The 24161-nt window shown below is 56.6% G+C and overlaps 1 protein-coding gene across 1 annotated transcript in view; it reads right to left on the bottom strand.

Annotated features, from left to right (window-relative positions):
* Window positions 1-4377: 4377 nt before the first annotated feature.
* The window catches only part of ST14 (ST14 transmembrane serine protease matriptase), a 39471-nt gene continuing 19687 nt past the window's right edge, over window positions 4378-24161 (bottom strand). The window contains exons 2-19 of the mRNA XM_023645141.2: window positions 23341-23500; window positions 22864-22991; window positions 22563-22633; window positions 21560-21717; window positions 21304-21339; window positions 20786-21026; window positions 17988-18127; window positions 17592-17689; window positions 16614-16723; window positions 16391-16521; window positions 15050-15154; window positions 14711-14821; window positions 14520-14633; window positions 14113-14235; window positions 13106-13292; window positions 5977-6251; window positions 5123-5259; window positions 4378-5038 (exon numbers count right to left, since the gene is read on the bottom strand). Coding sequence (XP_023500909.1) covers window positions 4877-5038; window positions 5123-5259; window positions 5977-6251; window positions 13106-13292; window positions 14113-14235; window positions 14520-14633; window positions 14711-14821; window positions 15050-15154; window positions 16391-16521; window positions 16614-16723; window positions 17592-17689; window positions 17988-18127; window positions 20786-21026; window positions 21304-21339; window positions 21560-21717; window positions 22563-22633; window positions 22864-22991; window positions 23341-23500 — 2487 coding nt within the window. The 3' untranslated portion in view covers window positions 4378-4876. The remainder of the gene's footprint in view (window positions 5039-5122; window positions 5260-5976; window positions 6252-13105; window positions 13293-14112; window positions 14236-14519; window positions 14634-14710; window positions 14822-15049; window positions 15155-16390; window positions 16522-16613; window positions 16724-17591; window positions 17690-17987; window positions 18128-20785; window positions 21027-21303; window positions 21340-21559; window positions 21718-22562; window positions 22634-22863; window positions 22992-23340; window positions 23501-24161) is intronic.

Genomic DNA, 24161 nt, shown 5'->3' with positions numbered 1-24161 from the left:
CGAACCTGCGAACCCTGGCATGGAAGTGGAGCACACGAACCCACCCACTACACCACCAGGCCAGCTCCAAAGTTCTTTTCTGTATGAGGTGATGGCATATGAATAACATATAGTGTGTGGTGGGCAGTATCTCAGAGTGCTGGCTCTGGAGCCAGATGAACAGCACCCAAATCCAAGACCCAGTATTTCCTAAGTGTGGGACCTTGGGCAGCTGTGTAAACTCTTGGTGCCTGGGTTTTCTCTCTGTAAATGGGAATGCCCACAGAGCTGCTGCGAGGCTTAAACGAAATCAGACACGTAAAGTAGAACACTCAGGCGATGTCTTCACTGAATGTTAGATGTGGGTTCTCTTATTCACAGTTCCAAGAACCATTGTCTAAGGAACCACTAGCTGAAAGGTCTATCCAGTTCCCCTCACATGTGATTGCAGGTGTGCAACACACACACGTGTGCACACACGCGCACCCATGATTACGAGCCTGGAAAAGCAAAAAGTATCATTTCATCACAAAAGGGTTGAGTCTCCCTAAATGAGAGTCTGTGGGCACCTCAGGTCCCCTTGGGAGGGAGAGGGTGCCCTGGTGTAACAGCCAGGTCACGTTCCTGTGGCATGTTCTCATCAGTTTATTCCCAGGACCAGGAGTTGATCCCTGAAACACACACCCTGCTCTTCCCCCCAAAATGTCAGTCTGTGCATGTGTGCATAGAAGCACACACCTGCCCCGCATGGCAGCTGTCTGCCAACCGTGTTCAGTGGGATGATGTTGCACACTTGCAACGCTCAGAGATCACAGACCCCTCCTGCCCACGGGTCACCTCTCTGTTCTCATCAACCTCAAAGCCATCTTTTGACCCTGCCCTGGGAATGTGCGGCCACCAGGTCCCTATGGCTGAGGGCCCCAGGTCCTGACTGCAGACTGGAGGCTTCGGGGACGTCCCTAAAGGGGCCAAAAGACCGGTCAGGAACGGCTTTGTGCCAGGGCCTCCTGCAGGTTCGTCCTGAGAGAGGGCACTGGTTTTACCGCACAAAAAGTGACGGGAAGGCAGCGGAAACCCACCTTCCGAGAACGTCTGGACCTGGCTGCTTCCCCTCCCACTGCACCACCCTGCCCCCAGCCCACCCTGTAAGGCAGTCCAGAAGGGAAAGCCTGTGACGCTCCCTAGTGGTTGAACACTTTCCGCCCAGCCCTTTAGGTTCTCTGGCTCTGGGTCTCTGGGGACTTGCAAACTGGGCTCTTGCCTTGTCTATAAAGTCCATCCTAACTAATCCAAATTTCATGGTCACCTCTGCAGAATCCAGTCTGGGTTCGACTCCCTGTCCATGCGATAGGATTAAACATTCACTACACGTGAATTTATGTCTTCTTGATTGGTCCCTAAGACAAATGAGAGACAAGGTAGTTTGGGGCAACCAAAGAGATGGATTGTTTCAAGATCCTAGCAACAAAGGCAAGGCTAGTCAGTCAGGAAAAGACCCCACAGGATTTCACTGACCTGTAGGGGGACCCAGCCTACAGCACTGGGCCCTTCCCTTGGAAGCCTGGGGTTGCTGTGCGTGGGATATGGGCGCTGAGGTGAACAGAAGTCCCACCTCCTCAGTCTCGCCCCTGCCCACCTCAGCTACACCTGAGTTGCAGTGGGGCCCCACACCTGGGGCAGAGCACAGGATGCCAGGGTCTCCTCGCCAGGTCTGCTGAAGGGGCCTGCTGACCCCCAGAGCCCACAAAACAGGGCAGCAGCGAGGGGGTTGGGAGAAGACCATTCCACCTGCCGGTGGACTCCAGGCCTCACTCCACTACCTCAGAACCTCCTCAGCCCCTACCCTCTGCCCAGGTCACACCCCATAACTACCTAGGATGCCTGAGAACAGCCATGTGCATAACGCTGCAAGACCAGCTACGTGATCTCTGGGGCCCCTTGCTCAAAAATTATTAAGAATTTAATGATGTACGCCTGAAATTCATACAATGTTCTAAACCAATGTTACCTAGAAAATAAAGGAGAAAAAAAGAGAATTTAAAGAAGGCAACACAAAGCACGAAACCAAGTCAGGGCCCTTCTGAGCAGGGCCCTGTGCGACTCCCAGGTGACAGCCCTGAGCAGCCGTCTGCAGTGGGACCCTATACTCCAGGGCGCGGCTCCAGGAACGGGTCCACGAGTGCATTGCTCATCCCACACCCTACGCTGTGGACCAGGCTTCAACCCACAGCATCCGGCACAAAAAGTGAATTTCCTGTCACACACTTGGAGCTGGAGATCTTGAACTGAAAATGCAAATGTGTGCAAAACGATTTTGGCCATTAGTCCCTCGCCCAGCCGTCACCTGGGTGAAGGAAAGGCAGGCCAGCTGCTGGCCCAAGCAGTCTGGCAGTGGCTGTGCCTGTGCCACCACTGCAGGCCCGCGCTGCTGTCCTCAGCAGGGAGGAATGGACACAGGCCAGGTGTCACTCCCTTTGTCAACTCAGACTGCACCAGCACCTCTGTCTTCGTTAGCACAGTCTGTGCCGAGCCTCAGGGTGACGAGCTGGACCTCCCGCTAGTTACGGATCCTTGGCCTGTTCTCTCTTGTAGGAGGTAACACTGGATTCAGAGTCACAATCGTTTTAAAGGCTCTGACACTTGCATTTCCAGGCACCAACGTCTGAGGCTCGCAGGAGCCTGGGGCCTGCAGGACACACGCCCTCCAGGGCTCTGGGCGCCTTCGGGGCCGTTGGTGGAGCTGGTGCTGTCAGCTTGTGGACACATGGCTGACACAGGGATTCCCAAACTGTCAGTGCATTAGAACCACCTGGAAGCCTGGTGAAGCACAGGCTGCTGCCCCCACCGCGTCCCCAGAGTTTCTGATGCAGGAGGTGTAGGTGAAGTGTGACAAACCTCTGAGACTTCCCCGGGGGTGTTGATGCTCCTGGCCCAAGGGCCACACTGTCATAGAGGACACGTCCAGTCCCCACAGACATATCACTGAGATGTCCTGAGGCGGGGGGCAGTGGGGGGGGGGGGGCGAGGAACTAACCATCTGCATGTGTAACCCACTCCCCAGGTGGAGCCGTGAGCCTGGGAACCACAGGAGACTGGACGGCGGCTACAGAGGGACTCTGTGCCTTCGGGGACAACGGCATGCTCCTGTGAAGTCTCCTGACGACCCTGCCTCCATTTCTGGCCTGGGGAGGGAGTTTTCAAGACAACACCGGCCCATGGCAGGAGAATGAGGGTGCTGTGGGCAGGCCTGGGCCAGGCCGGCCTCCCTGCACCCCACTGTGTGGGCAGCCACATCCACAACTGGGCCAAGGCCCAGCTGCCTGAGGGGCACAGGACTTAGGAACCGGACCACAGGGGAAGTTCTCCCTCCATGTCAGCCATTTACAGCACAGCACCATGTGCATAGCCTTCTGACAGCGCCTTCTCTACTCCCCGCACCGTGGTAAAGAACAGATACCCATCCCCTCCCCTGGGAGGAAAAGCCAACACAGACACCTGTCGAAACTTCTCCCACCCTCCAGAGGTAAAACCCTCAGGTTAAAATGAAAGACACATCTCACCCCCTCCAAGAAGTCTGTTCAGATTGCTCCAATCAGACTGTATCTTTCCTCTCTTTGCTTTCTAAAACTCATGGAGGGCAAAGACCATTCATCAACAAATATGTGTTATCATCTTCTAGGAGCCAGGCCTGAGCTGGGGATACAGCAATGAGCAAAGACCACCCTGACTTCCCTCAGGACACTGGCCATCTGATTTTTCTTCCTAGGTCCGCTCCTCTCACCCAGCCCAGCTCATACAGTGCCCAGGCATACAAAAGCCCTCAAATGTCCCTTTGAGAGCTCCCTAAGCCTCCCCAGAACCTTGACACTGTTCCTCTGGGTCATCCCAAGCACGGAGAAAGAGAATACTTTAAATAAATACATAAAAATCAGAGGAGGATGGCTCTAGAGGCGCGAGAGCCCTCAAGCAAGGCAGCAGGCCCCCTCCAAGCCTCAGGACCCGTGCACGCACCCCACGCTGGACAGTCATGAGTTCAGGCACACCCTCATGTCTGAGTGTGCAAGCATACACACACACACAGCACTCACGGGACCACCTCCCCACTAAGAGAAAGCCCCACTTTCTTTCTTCCCGGGAGGAAGCTCCTCCCCACTTCTGCGGTGTCCACTCCCCCTGTTCCCCTCCTACCAGGGCACCAGGCTCTGATCTCAAGGCTACAGGTAAGACCAGAACGCAGCCCCTTGCTGGCCTGGAGAAGGCCACAGGGCACTATGCCCCTACTCTTAGCCTGACTCCAGGGGCTGTGCTGAGGGGAATTTAAACCCGGTTTCTTGCAATTGGGGCTAGGAGGAAAGAGGAAGGAAAGCCCCTCCACTCCAACAAGTAAAGAAACTTACCTAAAAAGAAAGAATTTTACTCGCACACAAAGACACACACTGAACCCCACCCTGGGAGCTGGTAAAACAGTATAAATCTTAGTCCCGGCTGTTCTCCAGGCTCCTTCTGGCCTGGATTTCCTGAAAAGTGGGACCCTAGGAGCCCCCCGCAGCCCCACCGGAGGGGTCCCAGAGGCAACTCCACAGCTGCTCCTGAATCCGAGAGGCCGAAGAAGCCATCTCCAGGAAGACCTGCCGCCAGGCTTGGGGCTAGAGGGCAGGGCCCGTGTCTTCGGCCCTCTGGGCCTCAGTGCTGCCAGGGTCCTGCCTGTCCCATCTCCCAAGCCCGCTTCAGAGCCTGAGGGAGGTGAGAGGCTCTCCAGGCCAACCTCCGTCTCCAGAGTCCTGGGGATTCACTTCACAGTCTGGTTGCTGGGGGCCCGAGGCAGAGGAGCAGTTAGTGAGCCTGTCCTCAGCCCGCTGGTGTGCACGTTGTGGTGGCTGGCGGATGGCCCTTGCATCTACACGCCAGTCTGCTCTTTAATCCAGTCCCGAAATACAGGGAGTCTCGTGTACACGCCTGGCTTGTCCCTCTGCGCGCAGCCATCACCCCAGCTCACCACGCCGGCTTGGAAGATCCGCCCGTCCTCCTCCACACTGGACAGCGGGCCCCCGGAATCGCCCTGAGCGGAGACAAGCCGTCTGCATGAGCACGCCCCCTCCCACGCCCCAGGCCCCGCCCCGCCCCGGCCCCCCAGCGGGCCCACCTGGCAGGCGTCCACGCCCCCACTGAGGTAGCCCACGCACATCATGCGCGGCGTGATCTGCTGCGGCAGCAGCTTCTCGCAGGTCGTCTGGTTGATGACACGGATCTCGCCCTTCTGCAGGATCAGCGCCGTGGTGCCTGGGGACAGGGCAGGGCAGGGCTGAGCGCCGCTGGGGAAAAGCTCCGCGCGAGACCATCCCAAGGAGGCACTTCCCTAGCAAACTCTGGAAACAACCCAGATGCTTATGGTGGCAAACGGTTAGGTGACACATCTACTCGACGGGATGTGGGCCGCCTACAGCGTAACTAGGTGGCAGGCCGCACACGCGTCAGGTGATAGGAGAGCGAACATGACCACGGGAACGGACGCAAGGCAGGCGCCGCGCGTGGTTCCGCTAAGCTGGCAGAGCTGCAGTCGCATTTTCTTTTTCCTCTCTATAGTCTACACATGTTCAGCAGTGTGCCCTGTTAATATGATGACTGATTTTTTCAGTGTAACATTTTCCACCTAACAGCCTGCAGATGGAGGCAGGAGGACAGAGGAAGCCAGGCTCCCGGACGGTGCGGACGCGGGCGCAGCTCCCCCAGCCCTCCTCATCACGAACAATGTCTTCATATTCACCAAGTCCTGCTTGGGAAGGTGTTTTTACCCTCACTTTTCGGAGGAAGAAACACGCTCAGAGAGTTGAAGCAACTCTCCAGGTCACTCAGAGTGTCAAGTGGCACAGCCAGGCCTTCCACCCAAAACCCGGCCTCCAAATCCCTCCGTTTCACTAGAAGCCGCCATTCCCTCCTGGACCGCCTCATCCCGCAGCACAGGGAGGTGGGGCACCCTCCCGCCGCAGCCCCGCTCACCTCCCTCCTGGGTGTGGCCCCAGCCGGTGACCCAGATGGCCTTGCCGGCGGGGAAGGCATGCGAGACGCCGGGCAGGCAGATGGGCCGCACGGTGCCGCTGTACTCGGCCGGCTGCTGCAGCTCCAGCAGCGCGATGTCATAGTCGAAGGTGAAGTCGTTGAAGGCAGGGTGGGAGATGATGCGCTTGATCCGGCGCTCCTGCACCCCGGGGGCGCTGCGCTTGCTCTGGTCGTGCAGGCCCAGGTAAGCGGTCCACATGGTGTGGTCAGAGTACCTGGAGGGGCCAGGAGGGCAGCGCTGAGCTGAGGGAGCCTGGCGCAGGCGCCCACCGAGGCAGAGCCACCTGCTGGCTGCCGAGCGGAGGGGCGGGCGCTGGCTCCTGCCCGGCTCCACCCTCGGCTGGAAACTCCTGGGTCATTTTGCCACAGCATTCAACCCCCCACCTCCTCGTTTCCCTCTTTAATACATTTCTATCTGATTGCCAAAAATACATATCTTATTAATCTGATCATTCACAAAAGGAATAACGCAGAAACCAATCCAAATTTTTTTTTAACACAGTGGTATGTATTCTAAGTACCAAATGAACCGAAAAACAGATTGGAATTTCTCTACTAGGTGTGCTGTGGGCAGTAGGACAGGGTGTGGTAGTAGGGTGTAGCACTTCTGAAACTGTCTCGTGCACACTGGAGGACCCAAGGAATATGGAGGAGACAGTGATGTTGGGAGCCAAGCTCTGGGTGGGGCTTAGAGGCAGGGAGGAAGTGGGGTGGAGGGAGGACAGGAAGAGCGTGCGCGGCTGAGCGCAATCAGAGGTAGCAGTGAAAGCTCGTGACTTTTCAAACAAGTGGCCTAAAACCAATGACATTCCCACAGCACCGGAACTTGGTTTCTAGACATCCTTCTCAACGAAAGGAACCCAGGCTCCTTGGAGAGATGGCTCCTTCCAGGCCTGGTAAAGCATAAAACAAACATCTAACACTTTGTGTTACCAGAAGCGAGTGCTCAAGCAGTGATGCAGCCAGTAGGACACGCCTTCCCAATGGCCAACATCAGAATCATCTGAACATCAAAATCAACAATCGGATTAAATTACAGTCACGCATCACTCAACGACAGGCATAAGTTCTGAAAAATGAGTCCTTAGGCAATTTCGTCGTTAACGCACGCATCACAGAGTGCACTCACACAAACCTAGATGGTGCAGCCTACCACACACCGAGGCTCTGTGGTACTAATCTCATGGGCCCACCGTCATAGCTGCAGTCTGTTGTTGACCAAACGTAGTTAGGTGGCGCGGGACCCTACACATGTGCTGGATAATATGAAAAGGGGAGGGGAATCCGTGAGTCCATCCTGAGCCTAAAATACAACTTCAAAAAAATTTACAAGGGGAGAAGGAAAGCTATTCTTTACAGAAAAACACCAGCTAATAAATACAGAAGAAATGATATAACAAGAAATCACCTTTTGCACCTACCATAGCAAAGTAACCAATATGTGCAAGAACCATTGACGGATGCTAAAACCATGGGGAAAGATTACGGGGAACAAGATATTCACACGGATTCAAAGCAGCATCCACGATTACTTATTTATAACCAAGGGAAGAAAGCACCTTTATGACGGAGAAACCCGCAGACACCACTTTAACCAAGTAATCAGACTTTTCTCCCAATCATCCCCCTTGATAGGATGTCATGTGCTTCTTGAAAAGGACACCACATCACCAGGCAGTGTTTCCTGACAAACAATGTTCAACCTAACTCTAATCATGAATAAACGATCAGAAAAATCCAAACCAGAGAGACAGTCTGCAAAATAACTGGCCTGGACTTTTCAAAATTGTAATGCCATGAAAGATGAAAAATAAAAGGCCTGGGGAGACTGTTCTAGATTTTAAAGAAACTAAAGAAAATGAATGACTAAATACAAAGCATGACCTTTAACTGGATCCTAAACTTAAAAAAAAAAAGAAAGTTATAAAGAACAATATTGGGATACTTGGCGTCCATCTGAACTATGGACAGGATGCGAGCTAAGAGGACCACATCCACGCTATCGTTTCTGGACATAGTAACTGTATTGTGGTTACGGCAGAACTTCATTGTTCCTGGGAGATAGAGGCTGACGTACTTAGGGGAGAAGTGTCATGATGGCTGCACCTAACTCGGAAACGGTTCAGAAAAATACATGTGGCCGTCTTGGGAAGCACAGCCGAGATGTGACCTCTGCGATCGAGCCTGTGGATAAGCCTGTGGATGAGCCTGCGGATGAGCACTGTGAAAGAACATGAGGGGAAGGTGTGTCAGGCACCACAGAGGGCCTAGAACTTCCAGAAGATGAAGAAGAGAATAAAAGAGGAAGAGAAAAAAAATCTGAAAATCTCTGCAAAATCAGCAAGAACATCGTGGGAAAAAAAGCCGAAAAAGTGGTCACATGAAAGAGACTGGTGACATCCCCACGCTGCACTGTCACAAGCACATGTGGCTGAACAGCAGGCATGGAAAGAGTTGTGAAGGCTCAAGCCCTAGAGAGAATCAGCAGTGGGTTACACGGCAGCAAAGAAACCCCTGGAGAGGAGCCCTGGCCGTTCTGTCATGGAGACCGTGAGGCAAACGGCGGAGGCTGACAAGAAGGACCAGTCTGTGACGGAGCTGGCCACCCTGCTCTAGGAAACTGCACGCCGGTCTTCCTGCTCCCGTCTCGAAGATGCCCAGACGCATGCTAACAGGACCTGCAGGATGACCTAACTTGGTCTTGGTGTCAATTAGGGTGACGCACTGCTGCTGACAGCAATGCTGTCATAACTAGGGACGCACCCCTCAAAGGCGATGACGACACGTCACACACAGGAGGAGGCTAGGCTGCGCCTGAAGAGTTACTTGACACCCTGCTCCCCCGCCCTCGGCCACCAGGCGTCCGCCCTTCCTCTCCGCTCCTGTCACAGCCAGCCTGATGCACCAGCCTCCAAACTGGTCTTTTTGCCTCCGGTCTCTCTTCACTCTGATCTGTTGCTGCTAGATAATAACTTCCTAAAAACTGCTTTTGTGAGATCCTTTTTGTCTTATTCAGCAGCCTAGAATGATTCCCAGGACCCACCAGCTCAGGCCTCACCTCCTCAACCAGGCATTCTCTATCTGCCATTAATGCTGCCTTTCTTCCCCAATCATCCTCATATCCAACCATGCATTTATCCATCCATCTATTCATTCATTCAATAATTATTGGGCATCTATGATGTTCCAGGAATTGCCACAGACTCGATCTTCAAGTTCACAGCATACTTGGGGAGAGAGCCATGCAAACTACCAATGACAGCACAACGTGAAAAGCGTCCTGCAGAGGACCAGGCAGAGTGCCACGGAACAGCACGGGTGGGGACAGTGAGTGTGGAGAGGAAACAAGTCATGGACCGGGCCTTGAAGAGCAAAGAGCATTTGGTCAAAGCCTATGGGCGGGGAGAAAGCAGCACATTCAAAGAGAGCAAAGGGAGTGTTTAGGAAGCCCCCAAATTGAACAGGGGGAAGGTGTGAGGGCAAGTAGGAAACTAAGGTAGGAGAGCTGGGCAGGGCCAGACACTGCGGCCACGTTGGTCATGCTCAGGGATTTCTACTGCATCCTGCGAGCTCTGGCAAGCACGTAAGCAAGGGGGGGACCGGATCAGATGGGCCCTTTGAAGAGACCACTCCGGCACTGTGGAGTATGGAGCAGAGTGCTGAGGCAGCGGGGAGCAGGCAGAGGGCGCTGCACGGGCGGGCGCCGAGGCAGGAGCCACGAGCCCGAAGGAATGGGGCTGCTCCTTCCCCACTGTGGGAAGGCTGAGAGGATGGGGCCGGGGGAGGCGGGGAAGGAAGAGAGTCACCCTCGTCCCCTCTGGCCCCCGTGATGCAATTCCCTGACACAGACATCCCTTTGTCACTCCTGTGCTGGTGTCAGCTCCACGCCCCAGGCTTTCCAGACCCCCGGCCTGGACCCGTTCACCCAGCTCTAGCTCCAGCCCCTCTTTCACAAGGATGTTCTGTTAAGCCGACCACAGGGGTCTCCTCTCCAGAGCCCACGTGACTCATCTAGGGCAGTCCTTGGTTACATGCACAGACTCGGTCTCTGGTTGTGTAAGGTCCACATGCCTACCAGTAACTGAGAGACCAGAGGTGATGGCACAGCCACCGAGACCCCCAGTGACTGCCACGGCGTCGGGGAGGGCGTCAGAGCAGCTAACAGAGAGAGCCGACAATGCACAAGCACTCTTCCAAGTGCTGACACGGTAAGTCACTTTATCCTCAAAAAAGCCCTTCAAGGTAGGGCTGCCCATTTTAAGATCAGGCATAGAGAGATTAAGTAACTTGCCCAAGATCACACAGCCAATAAGCTGTGGACCACGACCTGAAACCAGGCAGCCTATGCTCTTAACCACAGTATAGCACCTCTCGGTAACACCCTGTGAGCACTTGTGGACTCAGAAACATATCCAAAGTGACTGCACACCAGCATAGCTCACCCAGCCTGGCTCCGCTCACAGCACTCCCTCCGACTGGACGGTCTGAGTCACCTTGTCCAGTGACAAACACCCTCACATTTCAACACTCAGATCAGATGCCCCTGCTCATAAAGGCGTTCTGGGCAGTCACCCCCGGCCTCGGGCAGGATCCTCAACTCCACACACTGTCCTAGGTGACCCGCACACAGTGCCGGCGCAGCTGGAACTGTGTGAGTGGATGTGCGTGTACATGTACGTGTGTGTGCACGTGTGTGTGCGTGTGCATGCATAATGGATCTTGTCCTGCCGCCCTGGGAAGTCTGTGAAGTGCAGGGACTGTCTTATTTGTCCTGGTCTCCCCGGTGCTAATAGTAACAGACGTTGAATGTATTAACTGGCAGAGGTAAGACTGGTGATCAAGAGAAGATGAAGGAAACGGAAATAAGAAACAAAACAGTGAAACACGGGAGGAGGAAGAAGTAGAGGAGGGCACAGGGGTGGGTCTTCCAGAAGGACACACAGGTGTACACGCCAGCTCGCCCTGCCTACACGGCCTCAAAACGGTGGGACTGTGGTAACCATGGGAGCACCCAGCTCTTAGTATCTAAACACCAATTCTCGCTACAAGGGTTCCTGGGGGAAACGCTAACTTGAGGGCTGGGCCACATGAGCCTCCAGAACCTGGAGTGCCCAGAGCAAGGAGTGGCTCCAACGACAGAAGAGTGGGGGCATGTCAAAGGGACACAGGGCCCACCTCACAGAGCTCCCAATGGTCAAATCTGGAACAGTCTGAGCCACAAAGTAAATACCATGGCATTGGGCTTCAACCCAAAATATAAATATACACGAGTCCCTACGAACATAAATAAATGATTAAATAAATAAATGGGAGAGAAGAGACAAATCTTCCTTAGCAAAGAATTCCAAATGGACTCACATCAAAGAATACAGAAAGGGAGAGAGACTTGCTAATGGAGGAAGCGGGCAAACACTGTCTTAACCAAATGGCGAAGCCCGTCCCCACGAGCAGGCCTGCTGCACCGCCCGCCTGCTGCCATGACGTGCTGTGCTCGCCACACTCACAGCCCCGGTCTAAGCCTGAGACGCGGCAGACACACCCAGAGGGGGTGTCCTACAGGACACCTGGCCTCGAGACCGCTATGGCCATGACAAAACCAAGACTGAGAAACTGTCACAGACCAGAGGAGACAGGACACCAGAAGGCAGGGTGGAGACGCGGACGGGCTCCCAGAGCAGAGAGGACAGCAGTGCAAACTCCGGCGCGAGGCCAGGAGCACCTGGAGCGGGGCCCAGGGCATCGGACCAGGGATCGCACAGTGTCGACACACGCACCATGTCAACACCCAGGGAATCGAGTGAGGGGCTGTGGAAATTCTGCGCTATCTTTGCAACTTGTCTGCATTCCAAAATAAAAAGTTTATTTTTAAGAATTCTTAAGTAAGCTCCCATCACCCCAAAAAGAAAGAAAATTATTTCTGCCCAGGGTAGAGCAGAGTGTGACAAAATGAGAAGACGGAGGACGGTCTCAGCCCAGGGACAGTCGCCCTGAGCCGGCTCCCCCGACCTCTGCGTCATCTCCCTCGCCCAGCCTCCGCGCCCTGCTGACCACACCCAGCACCTGTGCCTCAGGCCACTTCAGGCCCAGGAAAGTCCGCGGCGAGTCTCCCCTGCTCCCTGCAGAAGCGCCGCACGGCAGCCCGGGTCACCTTCTCATGGAGCTGCCTGTGGCCGAAGGGCACACGCCGGCCAGCAGGAAGGCCGCACAGTGGGAAGGCCCACTCCCCTGTGCCCGCTTCTCCAGGAGCAAGGCGTCCCCTGACACTCCCTCCCACAGCCAGTGGCCAGAGGGCCTGGGCAGGCCGGACCTGAGACACACAGAGCCCCGGCCCTGGGTCGGGCCACTTGTTCCTGCTAATCCTCTGCCACACCGTCTGGGGTGCCAGCACGACCGTTTCTTGGTGACCTTCCCTGGGCCAGGCTCGAGTCTACCCGTGGACCTGAGGCCACGATGTGCTGAGCACCGATGGCGCCAGGCACAGGGCTTCTGTCTCAGGTGCGTTGTCGTGTTTAATTCTCACAACTCCACAGATAAGAACTCGGTGTCACCATGATCTGTGAAGAACCCGAGGCCTGGGCAGCGTGAATGAGAAGCCAAGGTCACCTGGCAAGCCAGAGCTGGCATGTGGACGTGAGGTTCATTTTAACTGAGCACAAGGAGGCCCCGCGGGGCAGAGACCGACCGCACAGCTTTGGAATCCACCCAGCTGGGTTCAAGTCTGGCTCTGCCACTTAACAGCTGTGCAACCTCAAGCAAAGTCCTTACCTCTTTGAACCTCTGCGTCTGTAAAATGGGGACACAATCAGACTTGCCTAACAGTTGCTGGGAGAGGCACTGGCACACTGCCTGACGGAGAGCCAGCACCTATAAAGGACCGTCTTTATTATCACTGTTAGTAAGCCCCATGCTGGGGTGTCGGCCCTCCCTGTAGTCCTGGTCCTGCCCCAGTGCCATCCCACCTGGGCGTGACTTACAGACACCGGGGCTTTCCAACCCCAGAAAACATAGAGAAGGGCCCCACTGGGGGCCTAGGAGGGGGCCTCCCTGCTCCCCCCCCCCCATGGCCTACCTGAATCCTCGGTCGTCGACGTAGCAGTGGGCGGCGGACACCATCCAGCTGGGAGAGATGAGGGAAGCCCCGCACACGTGGCCCTGGCCCAGTGCATGGAGGCTCACCTGCCAGGGCCACTCGCCTTCGTCCGCGTCCGTGCCCCCGACGACCCGAGACTGCCTGGTGAACGGACGCAGCCCACAGTCTGGCAGACAGAGAGCCCACAGGAGGTGAGTCACCGTGGGCCTCAGCCCCTTGGGCGCACTGGGCTGTCCAGAGCCCAGGGGCACGTGCCTTCAGGGGTCACCAGCACTACTGGAGCAGTTGTGGCCTCAGGGACCCCCTACAGGACCTCTGAGCCACAGTGACCCACCGACTTCCACTGGGCCCTCCCCCTTGCTCCCAAATTCAAAACCCTCGCACTCCCACCAACCCTCCTGCACAAATGCACTCAGGGGCCTTGGCCCCCTGCTGGTGTATTAGATTTAACGTGGGTGTCATTTGCCTCGAACTCCGTATTGAATGCTGATGGACACAGCTTGGGGGGGCCCCTGGGTGACGTGAAGTCACAGAACAGCTGCAGCTATGCTCACGTGTAACCTGAGGCCAGTGCTTCCGAAACACACAAGAGGCTGTGAACTACAGCATGGGTGGGGTGGGGGGGCCACCCTGCTGAACGTTCTGGTAAGCTGTGCTGCTCTCCTCCAGCATGACGGGGAAGCCAGCACTGGCCTCTCCCCTGTGGCTAGGTCTACAGAGCAAGGGCCAGGCCAGCACTGCAGCCAGGACACCAGCCCTGCCACAGAGGCACTGACATGCTGGCTGCCCTGGGCCTTGCCGGCAGGACCAGAGGTGCCCATGGTGCAGTGCCTCTGTGCCATTAACAAAGTTATCCTTTCCTCCAGGCACACATATCCTCTCACCAGAGCAGAGCTAGGTGAGTGAGGCACTAGACTGATCTCTGCCTCTGTATGCACCTTGCACAGTGAACAACCTGCACAACCGTATGTGGAGGCCCTACTCACCACAGTTGTTCTCATCTGAGCCATCGCTGCAGTCCTTCTTCCCATCACACTTGGGGTTGCCCTTGCTCAAACAGAGCCCATTGTCACAGCGGTAGGTGTGTTCAGTGCAGGTCACGGTGCTCACTGCTCAAGGAGGAGGACACAGGGGAGGGAATCAATTCCTCTGTGCCACCCAACCAGAAGCCTGATGATCCATCCACATCGCGTCCCTCACTCAGGCATGCCCCATGCTGACCATCCCTCCGTCCTTGCTAAAGGTTCTCCACCTTCCAGAAGTGGAGAACTGACGCCCTCAACTTGCAGGGTGTTTGTGTTTATTAAACTCTGGACACGCTGCACGTGTCTGCTCACAGCTGCCTCCTCGGTGCAGCTCCCACCAGGAGGAAGGCCCCGAAGGAAGGTCTCACCGCTGTCGCACGTGGCCTCGTCGGACCTGTCCCCACAGTCGTCCTTCCCGTCACACTTCTGGCTCTGCGGGAGGCACTTCCCGTTGGCGCATTTGAAGCTCTGAGCCGGACAGCCTGGGGAAGCAGAGCGCACTCAGGAGAGGTTTTGCACCCGGCCGGGAGGCGGCCCACAGCCAGGTGGCCCCACTCACTGCACTCCAGCTCGTCACTGTTGTCCCCGCAGTCGTTCACGCTGTCGCAGACCCAGAAGAGGGGCTTGCAGAACTTGTTCTTGCACGTGAACTGGTGGCTGGCGTCACACTCTGGGGGTCGAGGGGCGCAGTCAGCCTCCCCCGGCCGCCTCCCAGGGACGCGGGCAGCCTCGCAGCCCAGGGCCCACCTTCCCACCCAGAGAGGGTCTGGGGCCAGCGCTGCAGGAACAGCCCGCCCTCACCCAGAGCCAAGGGGACAGGCTGGACAGCTCCGGGAACCCCTCCCCGCCTCGGGCCTCGCTGTCCAGGGGTCTCAGGATCGGCCTGGGATGGACTCACTGCAGCCAAGCTCGTCGCTGTAGTCGGTGCAGTCGGCCCAGCCGTCGCAGCGCAGCTCGCTGCGGATGCAGCGCCCCGTGTTGCACATGAACTTCCCCGGGCACGCTGCGGGGAGAGGGCAGCCCTCAAGGTCACGGCCGCCACCCCGCCTCCCGCCTGGGCGCCTCGCCTCACCTCCCTCGGGGCCACCTCATGGCCAGCCTGAGGACCAGTGGAAAACGCCTCCCAGCCCAGCCTCCATCGCCAGGAGGAGGGAGGCGGCCAAAGCGGCACCCCAGGGCCGGGGTCTCCCGGCCACCGAGCCCTTCAGGGGGACTCCCACAGCCAGCGGGGACGCACTGGCCACGACCTGCAGCCGGGCTGGCCGGCCTCCTGACCGCCAGTGACCCACACGCGGGAAGCCCTGGGCAAGCAGAGAACGCCGGCCAGGTGAGCAGTCACTTCTACAGCCCGTGTCCTTGGGCGGCCACATCCCCGAGGTCAGGCCCACAGCAAGCGAGGCTCAGCAGGACAACATCCCTGTCCCGTCCAGTGTGAAACGGCATCACCGGGATTCCCTAACTCTGAGATACTCTCCAACTTCAGTTTTCTGAGAGTGGAGAGTGCCTGACACTGAGGTCTCAAGGCAGACACAAAGCCGGGCCGTGTGGCTCCTCTGCGGTCGCTGACTGCTCGCGGACGGGGCTCGCTCGCCCAGTCACGGGTTTGGGCTCACGGGCTCGGGCCGGGTGCCAAGCCACGCAACTGAATTTTAACTTAAATTTGGATTCCTGCGTATAGTTAAAATGTCTTCAAAAGGTTATTTTATGATGCAGGCTGTCTGAAACAAAAAATCATGGTATATGCGGAGGAAATGCTTTCCACACAGCAGACCAGGAAATTAAAGGCAATAGAAACTGCCAGATCTCTTAGGTATGGAGCACAGAATTTTCAAAGCCAGGAGTAGTCAGTGTGAGGATTCATGCCCCAGTATTTTCTGATCTGCCTCAAGATTATGCTAAAGGTGCTAAAAGGCCACAAAGCTAAGCCCAGATTCTCAAAGTCACAGTGATGCCGAACCAAAGGAACAGACAGCCCAAAGGAGCTCAGGGGGTGCTCTGTCTTTTGGCTGAAGGGGCCTCACACAGGGACTGAAGGGCACGGTGTGGCCCAGTGCTCACTGTGGCCTTTTTTAGTAAGTGCATTTATACGGTAGCCTTTCTTTCAACAAAAAGCTACTAGAGTGATACCGCCTTGCACTCTCAAAATCAGGAAAGCACACGCTAATAAGACACAGAATAGAAAGTCTGTCCCGGGCCAACCCCTCTCGGCAGGCGCCCCCTTGTAAAGCCAGTCACTCACGGTCACTGGAGTCATAGGAGAGGTACTCAGCCAAGAAGCCCGTGTCGGTGTAGGACTGATCCGAATGGAAGCGAACGGTGATCCTGCTGCTCTTGCTGGAAACGACAAACTGGGGCCTCTCTCCGCAGTACCTGGAGGGGCAGCAATGGCAGGGAGAGACTCCACCCGGGGGGCTCGGGCCCTCCCACCAGCCCCGCGGCCGCCCAGCTCCCCCCCTGCGCACCTCTCCCCGTTGACCTCCACATAGTCCTTGGGGCAGGAGCCGGGGGGCAGGTTGGGCTCCACCAAGTAGAAGGATTTGAAGAGCACCTTCACATTCTGGTTGTTGGGCACCTGAAGAGAGAGATGCTGCTGGGTCTCGGCCGCTTCTTTCCCTCTTTCCCAAACTCACGGGTGTCATGGGGCGGCCCTGGGGACGGGGGAGCAAGGCCATGGATCATGGCTGCTGAGTGTTTTCTTCCCCGACCCGTGTGGGCAATATGGAACACACAAGAGGAGTGATTGGGGTTCGATGCCTGAAGGACTTCTGGACTCAGGCGAGAGACACTGTTCTGTCACTACAGAAGGCAGGAGTTCTCCCGACACTACCCACAAAACAGAAGAGAGAAGGTTCTCTGCCTGGGCTGGGGTGAGGGGGACCAGCAAGACTCCGGCCGCTGCCATTTGGCAGGTGCCTCCTCTGCACCTCACACGCTCTCCCCCCTCCGAGGACGGCGCCCCCCAGAGGCAGACACGGCACTCTCACCGACCGAGGGCCCAGCCGAGGCACCGTGGGCTAATGGCCACGGTCCGTCAGCCACGGATCAGGAGCAAGGCTTTGAGTCTGGGGCTGCTTGACGTGCAGGTCACTCACCCCCCCAACCCCAGCCCCCCGAACCCGCCCCGCCCTGCGGGGTTCAGATATGTGGTCCTCTTGGGGGTTGCTACAGGAGCTCATCTCCCTCTCTTCTGTCCTTCCTTGCCTGCCCTCCTGGAGGGTCCCTCTCCCTCCCCTGTTCTCCTCTCCCTCCCTCCCTCCCTCTCCCTCCCTTCCCCTCTCCCTCCCTCCTTCTCTCTCCCCACCTCCTTCTCTCCGTCTCTCCCTCTCTCCCTCCCGCTCCCTCTGTCCTTCTCCCCCACTCCTCTCCCTCCCTCTCTTTCCCTCCCTCTCTTTCCCTCCCTCCTTGTTTCTTTCCCACATGCCCACATCCACAGCGCCTACCTGGATGTCCCAGGTGCAACTGACGTTGGGTGGGTAGTGGCCAGGATAGTAGGGGCTGCTAAATATGCCTTGGGCCTCCCGTAAGGAGCCTCCACAGCCTGAGGGGGAAGGCAGGAGAAAGAGGGGAGGACCTGCTCAGCCAGGAGTAGGCAGGGAGCCTGAGGACAGCAGGCCCAACACAAAGCCCATGCTGCCCTCAGCTGCTGGAGGCCGGCCGCCCCAGGGTGGGCTCCTGACCCAGGTGATGGGCAAAAGGCCCTTTGGCTTAAGCTTCCAAACTGTCACTGACCTGGGCCGGTTCACCAGCCACAGGGTTTGGCCTGTGGCCTCCAGGGCCCAGTCCAGTCCCTAAGGCCTGTCCCCTTCTCCATCCATCCCACCCCTGCCCTTCCTTACTGCTCATCCTAGGCAGCTGGAAGAACGTGGCCTCAAAGCCAGGATGTCGCCGATCGGTGCTGGTTATCAGTGTGACAAGCAGGACGTTCTGGGAGGAGAGGAAGGTCAGGTTGTAGGAGGGAGGGTAGGTGCCACACAGCCTGTGGGGGCAGAGGGGTGGGCGTTAGCAAGGGCAGACAGAACCCAGCAGAGGGCCCGAGCCCTCACCCCCAACCCCGGTCCTAGCTTCAACAGACCAAGGCTGGGTCAAAAAGCCCCTCCTCACACAAACAATCAGAGGCCTGAGTAAGGATTGAGTTATAAGACTGTTTTTGTTTAAAACAGCAAATCAGAGAAGCAATCAATGGCTGGCAACAGAGGCTTCGTTAGGTAAACTGTGGACTATACGAGGGTAGGCGCAATGGCATCCACAGTGACACTTACTGGGGATGCGCTCACTGCTTCTCTATCTATCGACTCGGGCATCCTTCATAACAACTCCAGGAAGTCGAGACTCTTATCCCCATTTACAGATAAGGAAACTGAGGCAGAGAGGAGAAAGAACCTGCCCAAGATCCCACAGTTAATAAGCGGCAGGGCTGAAATTCACACTCGGGCACTCAGACTCCAGAGCCCGCACAGCTGCCGCCTGTGTCACGCGGGCTCTAGACAACACCAGGGAGGCCCATAAACACAATGGCTGCTGGTGCAAGTGCAAACGGGGGCAGCCACTGCAGAAGACAGGATGGAGAGTTCTCAAAAACTAAAACTAGAGATACCATTCGACCCAGCTGTCCCACTACTGGGTATTTATCCAAACAAGGAATCAGTAATTCAAAAAGATGTCTGCAAGGGCCGGCCCTGTGGCGTAGTGATTGAGTTCGGTGCACTCCGCTTCAGCAGCCTGGGGTTCATGAGTTCAGATCCCAGGTGCTGACCTACACCACTCGTCAGCCATGCTGAGCTGGAGACCCACGTACAAAACAGAGGAAGACTGACACAGATGTTAGTTCAGGGCTAATCTTCCTCTCACAAACAAAAAGAAGATACACCCCTATGTTCACTGCAGCATTATTCACAATGGCCAAGACGTGGAAGCAACCCACATGCCCACGGACTGATGGCTGGATAGAGAAGATGTGGCATATATACACAGTGGAGTACTACTCAGCCATAAAAAGAAAAAATAGCGCCATTTGCAACATGGATGGACCTTGAAGGTATCATGCTAAGTGAAATAAGCCAGACAGAGACAAACAGCATATGATCTCACTCACATGGAAAGTATAAACACATGGCTCAGTGGTTACCAGAGGGGCAGGGGGTCGGGGGGGGCGAAAGGGGTGAAGGGGCACACGTGTGGCACATGTGTCAGTAGTGAGCATGATGTAGTCTGCACAGAAGCTGAAATGTAATCAAGTGCACCTGAAATTACAGTTATAAGCCAATATGACCTCAATAAAATAACGTTTTTTTAAAAACTATGGTTAGAGACAGGTTTACTGATTTGGAAAGATCATCACAATATACTCTGTTTTTAGAAAGCAGGTAACAAAACCAAATGTGCCATATAAATCCTGTTTTTAAATATTTACACAATATACACATGCATAGCAACAAAGTCTGGAAGAACATACATCATAAATTTAACGGTGACTGTTTCTAGACAGTAAGATCATAAACGATGTCTGCCTTCTTCGTGCATGTCTATTTTCCACTGTTCCTTTCAGGACCATGTCTTTATTTGTTGTACATTTAATAAGTTAGAGGGAAGGAAAGAAATCCTGCACAAAAGTAGTGTGCAGACGGAGTCCTGGCTGCGGAGCTGTGGCAGCAGAGGGCTCTGTCCTGTTCGGCCCGGAATTTCAGGCCATTACTAATCAGGAAACGTCAGCCCAGCCCATTTCCACAGACAGCAATAGAAGCTCCGGCCCACGGAGTCAGGAGAGCCGGGACAAGGCCGTTTACCCCCACCAGCAGCGCCACCCACGGGACAGGCAGCTGGCCAGGCAGGTGCTCACCTGGCACCCTGACCTCCTCAGCAGGGGTATTAGGCCTTTGTACTTCCCATAATCCTGACGCTTTGACATCTGGGGCCTTGCTGGCTCTGGGGAGGCTGCCCCGCCCAGGGTTAGCGAATTCCTGAATTCCTCGAGTAGGTAAAGACTTACCTGCGGGTAAGCCTTTCATATGCAAACCAACCAATGCAGAGCCCACACCCTATGCACTGTCCACTCCAGGCCACTAGCCACCAGCCCTAACCACCACAGGGCCAGGGACCAGACAACTACAGACAGACAGCCCCAGAGCCCACCGGAATTATTCCAATCAGCCAATCCTAAATCTGCTTGCCTCGCCTCGCCTGCAGAAACCACAACCAGGCTCCAGCCTTCGTGTTCCCCCAGCGCCCTCTGCCTCCTCACTGAACCTGTGCAGTCCTGTGCGGCTGGCCCCTCCCCCCGGGAACTGTGAGAGCAAACCATCCTTTCAATGGCAGTCGCCTCCTGACCTGCTGGCCTCGCCATACCTGAGTCATAATAAACCCTCATTTTAAACAGCCTTCACTCTGGCAGGTACAGGAAGCGCATCTGCTCAGTGGCATCCAGGGACCAGTGAGCCTCTGCACGCCGCCAAGCTGATGAAAGCACCTCTGAGATGCTCTGCTGGAGCTCATGCAGAGGACCACGCCAAACATGTCTGCAGTGGCCTGTGGCCTCTGCGGTCTCTCCAACCTCCACTGCAATTCATTCCGGAGGCCCGGGCCACCACTGGCAGGGGCCCAGCTCCCACAGCCCACCTCTGCTCCCCGGGACACTCACTGCACCAGAGCGCGGGGTTCCACAGGGCTCAGGGTATCATACACCATGACCAGGTCATTGCCACGGTCATCACAGTTTGCAACATCAAAACTGCGGAAGGTGAGGCTCAGCACAGAGTCGGCATCCCCTCGCAGGGTCCACTGGCAGCGGGCGTGAGCAGGGTAGGGGCTGTCAGGGAAGCCAGGTGTGGTGAAGCGAGTCAGTTCCCTGCCTCGGGCGTGCAGGGCAAAGCTGCAGCTGTCTGTTCGGGAGACAAGAGGACATGGGGCAGAGATGGGAAGAGCCGGCCGGGTGAGTAACCCGGAGCCCTACTGGGGGAGCTTCCAGGCCTGGTCCCTCTTAGACATCCCAGGCTGCCCTGGACCCAGGAGAGACCTAGAAGGGGCTTCTCATGGCCTGGAAGAGGCAGAGGGGTGTGCTGACCATCACCACCACATGACTTTTGGGGACCCCTTGACTGAAGGTGCACCTGGCCACATCCCTCCTCTTTTCCTCTGGGAGGAGAGCATGATACTTACTGTCCTGTGTGGTCTGTGCTGTTCTGGGGTCAGTGGCTGAAGAACAAGAGGGAGAATAAAGTATTTACTGATGTGGTCTATTTCCTTATTCCTGCTTCCTTATTCCCCGAAAGGGAGGGGCCCGACCAGCAGGCACTCCTCTCTTCCGTGCACTGGCTCTGTGACTGCTGGTCCCCCATGCAGCGGTCCACGGCCCAGCCCTGTTCCACCGAAGGCTGGCCCAACAAATGCCCAACCCTGGCGCCCCCGCACTCACGGAAAGCCACCACCGAGGTCAGCACGAAGGACTGCATGGCACGGGCACGGGGCGGCAGAGTGACTGTGCGTTCCTGGGCCATGGCACGCTCGGCCTCCTCCACCAGGTGCGTCGGGATGCTGAACTCCGACCGGTAGTAGGCAATGACACTGCCCTCGCTGAGGAGAGAGCAGCGAGCCTGAGATGCGGTGGGCACAGACCCCCCGCCTGCCCCCGGCTCTCCCAGATGCTGGTGCAGATGGGGCGGCTCAGGCCCCTAAGAGGAGATCACCAAGGGACCTTCCCCCAGGCCGGGGCCACCCCCAGGCTCTCCTTTATGCTCATCCACCTTTTGATCCCCTAAGCAAAAGACCTCGCCCCTTGACCCTCTGCTCTCAGTCTCTCACCCAACCAAACACATTCCAGGACCAGCTCAGGCTCAGGAGAGAGGCAGAAACCTGGACTGAAGTTTGCCTCCCCGCTGGCTTGGGCGCACTGAGCAACAACTTTGAGCCTGTTTCCTGATCTCTGAAAGGAGATGAGGACGCCACCTGCCACACAGCACTCATAAAGATTAAATTAAACTAGCAAAATCAAAAACACTTTTGAAATAAAGCCTATTAAAAAATGTATTTTGAAGGCTGCCCACGCAAGGAAAATGTGAAGACTGACTGACGCCTGAGCACGTCGACGCTGCCAAACCCAACATGAAAAATCACAATCACAACCACTACTGAGCGGCTACGTGCAGGCACCACACCTCTGTTCACAGCACTGCACCGTGTCCGCACACTGCATCCTGGCAACACCACCATGGTGACCTGGGTACCCGTCTTGGAGATGGGAGAGTTGAGCCTGCTAAGTAACGCCCATGAAGGACAGAACAAGGACGGGCACCTGTCTCTCCAAGCCAGGACCTCGCGGCTTTATCGCCCTGCAGGCTCCGAGGCACACTGGCTCACAAGGGACAGCACACCACCCCCATTCCCAGCACCCTCCCGCCCAGCCTCCCCCCACCACCTACCTGAAGGCAGTGACGGCTGACTCCTTGTGGTAGGGGCCCAGGGCTGGGACCCTACTGTACAACAGCTTCAGCTGAGGGAAGGAGAGGAGGCTCAGGGCAGGCAGAGAGTGGCTACCACCACTGCCCCAGCCCACACCGCTCCCTCCCGCCTGGGACCTGGGCCCTGGGCCCCTTCCCAGGGGCCTGGAAGCCCATGTCACACGCCAGCCCAGGGATCTGGGAGCGAAGAGAGGAGCATCCTTTCTGCCCGGGTGAGGGTGAGGGCGCCAGAGCAGACAGTGGGGACAGCAAATGGACTCACCGCTTCCTTCACCTTATTGGCCAGGTTTACAAACTCAGTGGAGTTCGAGTTCTCATAGGCATCCAGAAAGTTCTCATTGCTAATCCTCAGGTATCCATTGAAGATCTTCTGGACCCGCACATTCCGGTCTGTGCGAGACCAGGGAAAGAAAGTGGTCAGAGGAAGTGACAGCGCCCCCGCTCCTGACCATTCCCCGCTGTCCACAGCCTGCCCTCAGCAACCCTAGGGGAGGGAATGCCAGGAGAGGGCCAGAGGATGCATGGGCCCTACCAGCCAGCTCTGGCCAACTCCTCACCACTCTCCACTTACGGCCTAAAAGAGCCAGGGGAGACGGCACCCCAGACCCCTCCTCGCCCACCCCCAACTGCACCCTCCATTCTCCCCTCCACGTCCACAAGAGGTGGCCCAGGGTCTGTCCATTGAGAGAAGAGGCACAGACACCCCACATCGCCCTCCCCAGCACCCAGCTTTACTCACACTGGAAGTGCCACACCAGGAAACCAGTGATGAGAGAAAGCAGGAAGAAGCAGCCCAGCACGGCCACCAGCACCACCCAGCGCCTCGGGCCCCGCTTCTCAACCTTCCTGGTGTTGTTGACCGGCAAGAACTCCACGCCTTCCTCAAAGCCGTTCATGTTCTGGATGGAGAAATGCACGACACTCAGAAACAGTCTCGCTTCAACAGCCTCCCCAGACCCGCTCGGGAAGAACGTTTACGCTCTGTAAGGCCCAGCTTGGAGAAAAAAGCAAGGGGACGTGAGCAGCAGTCTTCTCATCCGTGCATCACAGTGTGTGGACAGCACCAGCCACGTATTGCTTAAGAATTGTTAGTTTCAGTAAAAATGAAACGAACAGCCTGTCTAAAGCCAGTCACTGAGGCTGTCACCGAAATGAATCATCTTTGACTCAGGTGGATGCTCAGGTGTGGGGAGAGCTGGCCCAGCCCAGAGCCCTGATTGGCCACCACTGCGCCTCTGTGCAAGCTTCTAAGGGCAGCTCCTCCTCCAGCTAACGCAGCCCTGGGGCGCAGGGCCAGGAGCCCCCACTAGCTTCAGCCCCCATTGAGCACCTGAGCCAGGAGCCTGTGGGCAGCATGTCAACAGTACGGGCTACCCAGCATCCTTGCTCCGCCAATGTTTAACCAGCCAAGAGTAAAAGTCAGTAAACCGGGCAGCCCGCCCGTGGCACCCCGGAACACGCCACTCTGCCCCGTCTAGGATCTCCAGGTGAGGGGAGAAGGCCGGTCTCTACTGGAATCCACACCCAGACCCAGACCCAAGAGCACGAAAAGCACACGGA

The sequence above is a fragment of the Equus caballus genome, chromosome 7 (assembly GCF_041296265.1).
Source record: "Equus caballus isolate H_3958 breed thoroughbred chromosome 7, TB-T2T, whole genome shotgun sequence".
NCBI lineage: Eukaryota > Metazoa > Chordata > Mammalia > Perissodactyla > Equidae > Equus > Equus caballus.
Note: the sequence above shows the minus strand (reverse complement) of the source record. Positions and strands in the feature narration are given on the sequence as shown.